Source organism: Sebastes fasciatus, chromosome 3 (genome assembly GCF_043250625.1).
Source record: "Sebastes fasciatus isolate fSebFas1 chromosome 3, fSebFas1.pri, whole genome shotgun sequence".
NCBI lineage: Eukaryota > Metazoa > Chordata > Actinopteri > Perciformes > Sebastidae > Sebastes > Sebastes fasciatus.
In genome coordinates, this window is record NC_133797.1 from 28430194 (window position 1) to 28434114 (window position 3921).

The window sequence follows — 3921 nt, forward strand, 5'->3', positions numbered from 1 at the left end:
TCATCAAGCCCTTTGATTTGGCCTCTTCAAGACTTCCAAATCTTTGCAATTTTTTCCTTTTAGGTCTCGAGAATTGTTTTCTCTCCAATAAAACCCTGTTATCTATGGTTTAAATATCCTTTGATCCTCCTCCTCACTAGTATGCAGATTGGAGAAAACAAATTATTTTCAGTTGTAGCAATTTTTAGGCCATATCTGTTCTGCCATCCTCTTGGATCCATTTGAAGCTTCCCTTATTATTATTGAAAAATTATTTTACAAGGGAAATATTTTCAAAATGAACATGCCACAGTCTTGATTGTATATACACATGAATGATTCTACTTCAAGACAGAGGCATCTGAATGCTAGACATAATATACATACATTGGGAGACACTGACTAACAGGTATAGATGGCTATCTTGCCAAATTATTCTTGCCGTTCCCGACCACTTTCTGGTTTAAATTCTAATATCACTGACACATTCCTACAGTTGGCAACAGAGAGAGAAACACATGGACATAATCCAAAGCTAATTTACTTAAAAGTGGAACTGGAAAAATCCTTTGTGGCGGAGCTCAGCTACAAAATCAAAATGTTTGTGCCACAGAGCACATTACCTTTACATGGAAGAAAAAAGAGGTGATTTCATACATCATGGTTAAAGGCATGTTTGGTGGCATATCACTAATATTTCTTATTTCTTCCTGATTTAAACATATTTTTCCATTACGTCGACAAAAAATTGTGGTAGGAGCACACCGACTAGTGACATTGATTCACAAAAATGTAGCCCTTACTGTTCACTGAAATTTGTATGCCTACATAAAATATACAGGTACTATCTTAAGTTCATGGTTGATCTGCACGTTCATTTGCCTCTTTCCTAGTGTGCGACAGCTCCATCCCAGGGGAGGTTCCAGGCAGGCATACCCTGCAGCCCATGAACATGAGGAATGCCCTACGGAAGTAACGGTTGAAGAAACCATACAGGAAAGGATTTAGAGATGAGTTGATATATCCAAGCCACAAAAATATATCCCAGACAACCACTTCCGTGCTGTATTCAATGAACGGGTCCACAATGTTGACTGTAAAGAATGGCATCCAGAAGAGCAGGAAAACTCCCATGATGATACCCAACGTTTTTGCTGCCTTTCTTTCCCTCTTCATAGTGTTTCGGTGTCTTTTTTTCTTGCTTGAGTCTTTGCCCACTCCAGCAGCCATCTGGCTTTCCATGGCGCTGATCTGCATGGCCTGCCGTTTGGCAGCTTTGAAGATCTTCCAGTAGGCTATTAGCATGATAGCCATCGGCAAGTAAAAGGCTACCATGGAAGCCATGACAGCGTAAATGCGATTGACCAAGAACACGCATACATCTTTAGGGAGTAGGATGTCCACACCGGCAACATGGAGATCTAGCATTATGGGGCCAAAGGAGATGAGCATGGGAACAGCCCAACATACAACAATAAGGAGAGCTACCCGACTGCGGGACATCTTTAAAGAGTAAACGAGCGGGTTGCAGACAGCGTAGTAGCGGTCAAAGGCAATGCAACTGAGATGGAATATAGAGGCAGTGCAGAGCATGACATCTAGGCTAGAGTGAAGCTGACAGAAAAGGACGCCAAAGAACCAGCATCCCTCCACGGTTCGAATCATACTATACGGCATCACTACCAGGCCAACAAGGCAGTCAGCCACCGCCAGGGACATGACGAAGGAGTTTGTGGGTGACTGCAATTGCTTGAAGTAGGCGATGGACAAGACCACAAGGAAGTTGCCCACCACTGTGCAGACGATGCCAACAGAGAGGGAGGCATACAGGAAAATACGAGAGACCTGGTTCCTCAATGTAGTACAGGATTCAATGTGAAGAGATGTGTTAGCATCTCCGAGTAATCCCAAGGTGCCGTTATCCATGGTCCGATCAAGCCTGTCAAAACACACAGATACAGTTGTAAGTAATGATTGGTCTGACTTCGCAGTAAGTGTTTCATAGCAGTTGGCCTACACTTCTCTTTGGTACATTAACAGTGAACAAAATTGACAAACCACCCAGAATTCTGTTTGTTTTGACCCAATTGCCGCTCCATGGTAACTTCTCATTAGTTAATCCCTAAATTTGACGCAGGAATCACAAAACACTGTGGGCCTGAAAAGCCCTTGTTCTGGTGTAGTTGCCTTATCTAAAAGGCCATCTCTTCGCTTGGTTTGGAGAGCAAAACCAGATGTTCTTTTCATCAACACAGGTCTTGATATAATGAGGAGAATTATATACAGTATGATTACTTTTTGCATGTGTCTTCTAAACCACGAAATACTCTTGTTAGATAACACATTGTGGAGCTTGAGGAGACAGGGAATTCTCCATATGAGTCTGTTGAAGAGGAGTTTGTCACCACAGTTATACTTTCTTATAAAGATATTTAAGAATTTGAACCCTGCATATTACATTCAGGGCGGCAGGGCAGTGGTTAGCACTGTCACAGCAAGGAGGTCGCAAGTTCAAAACTCGGCTTGTGACCCTTCTGTGTGGAGTTTGCATGTTGGCTTGCAGGTTAGGTTAATTGTTGACTCTAAATTGCCCGTAGGTGTGAATGTGAGCATGAATGGTCGCCCAATGTCAGCTGGGATTGGCTCAAGCCCAACCCTGAACAGGATAAGCAGTTACAGATAATGGATGGATGGATATTACATTCATTAAAAACATCACTGGAATTGTCAGACTATTAGTAATTTATTTAATTTCACAACTATGTTTGCCTCTGGGAACAATTACATATTTATTAAGTTTTGTTTAAAAGTTTTGCTCCTCCCGATTCATGCATTGCACATTACAGTATACACACAGCAGAACACATATCACTGTAATGAACAGAATAATATTAAATTTACAGTGCCAGCAGTGTGAACAGGGAGTACATGTTCCAGCTGACTTGGAATAGATTTTAATGAACACCACAGGGACCGTGCAGTGGTGACGGGGAAGTGATGCAGAGTGAAAATGTAGGTTTTTGTTTGGCTTGGAGACTTGTTGAGTGGAACCAACACACATCCTCATGTCTAATAAATAAATAAATTTGAATTCACTCCATATAGATCCAACCACACATTTCCCATAAAGTCTGTTAGCATACTTATTGTGTATTCAATGAGAGCAGAGTGCCCTTTACTCTGCCACTTCCCTCTTCAGGGAGGTAGAGGGCACTTCGGCCGTCATCTCCACAGCCCCCATTAGAAAGATCACGTCTACAATAGTCATACAGTTGTATACCTCTTCTCTGCCATTATCCACAAAATCATGTTCTTAATGTCAGTTTGGTGGTTTACACTGCCAGTAGATAATAATTTGTACAATATTAGTGTAAAAGCGTTAAATAATATCTTACTGTCAAGTGTATACAAAATTTTGCCTGGTAATAATAAAAATACCTTAAAATATTTTGTTCGAAGATAACGGCCATCTATTAGTTTTGTCATTCTTGGTGGATACATATTTTTGCAATACAGCAATACTGAAGAATACTATACTTATTAGTATAATGTTGATGTACACATTGGAATGTAAAATAAAATATCAAAGCAAGCTCCATTTTTTTTTCATTAAGAAAATATAGTAACTGCCACACTTGAAATATCACATATTGAGTAGGATTCTGCTTCTGTCTGATTCTACGAAGAGCAGGTCAGTCACTACAAATTAGCATATTTATAGCTGTTAGCATTTCAAACAAGGTCTTTTAAAATTCAGTTTAAAAACAAAAGGTTTGTTTATTATACTACTTCACATTAGGCACTACCAGAAAACTGTGTAAACCGTGACACTCACCTGTGAAGAAGAGAGATGATCGTCTGTCTTCATGTCTGTATCATACTGCACCTTTTACACAGAGACGAGAGGGGTGGGAGAGCTGGGAAGTGGGTTGTAATGAATGC

The 3921-nt window shown here is 40.5% G+C and overlaps 1 protein-coding gene across 1 annotated transcript; it reads right to left on the minus strand.

Annotated features, from left to right (window-relative positions):
• Window positions 1–377: 377 nt before the first annotated feature.
• LOC141762813 (5-hydroxytryptamine receptor 4) lies at window positions 378–1905 on the minus strand. The gene has a single exon (XM_074626897.1). The coding sequence runs from the start codon at window positions 1903–1905 to the stop codon at window positions 835–837; it is 1071 nt and encodes a 356-aa protein (XP_074482998.1). The 3' UTR covers window positions 378–834.
• Window positions 1906–3921: the final 2016 nt, after the last annotated feature.

Bases quoted from the DNA above. Each gene is read 5' to 3' on its own strand.
- LOC141762813 (XM_074626897.1), bottom strand. From the start codon at position 1,905: ATGGATAACGGCACCTTGGGATTACTCGGAGATGCTAACACATCTCTT.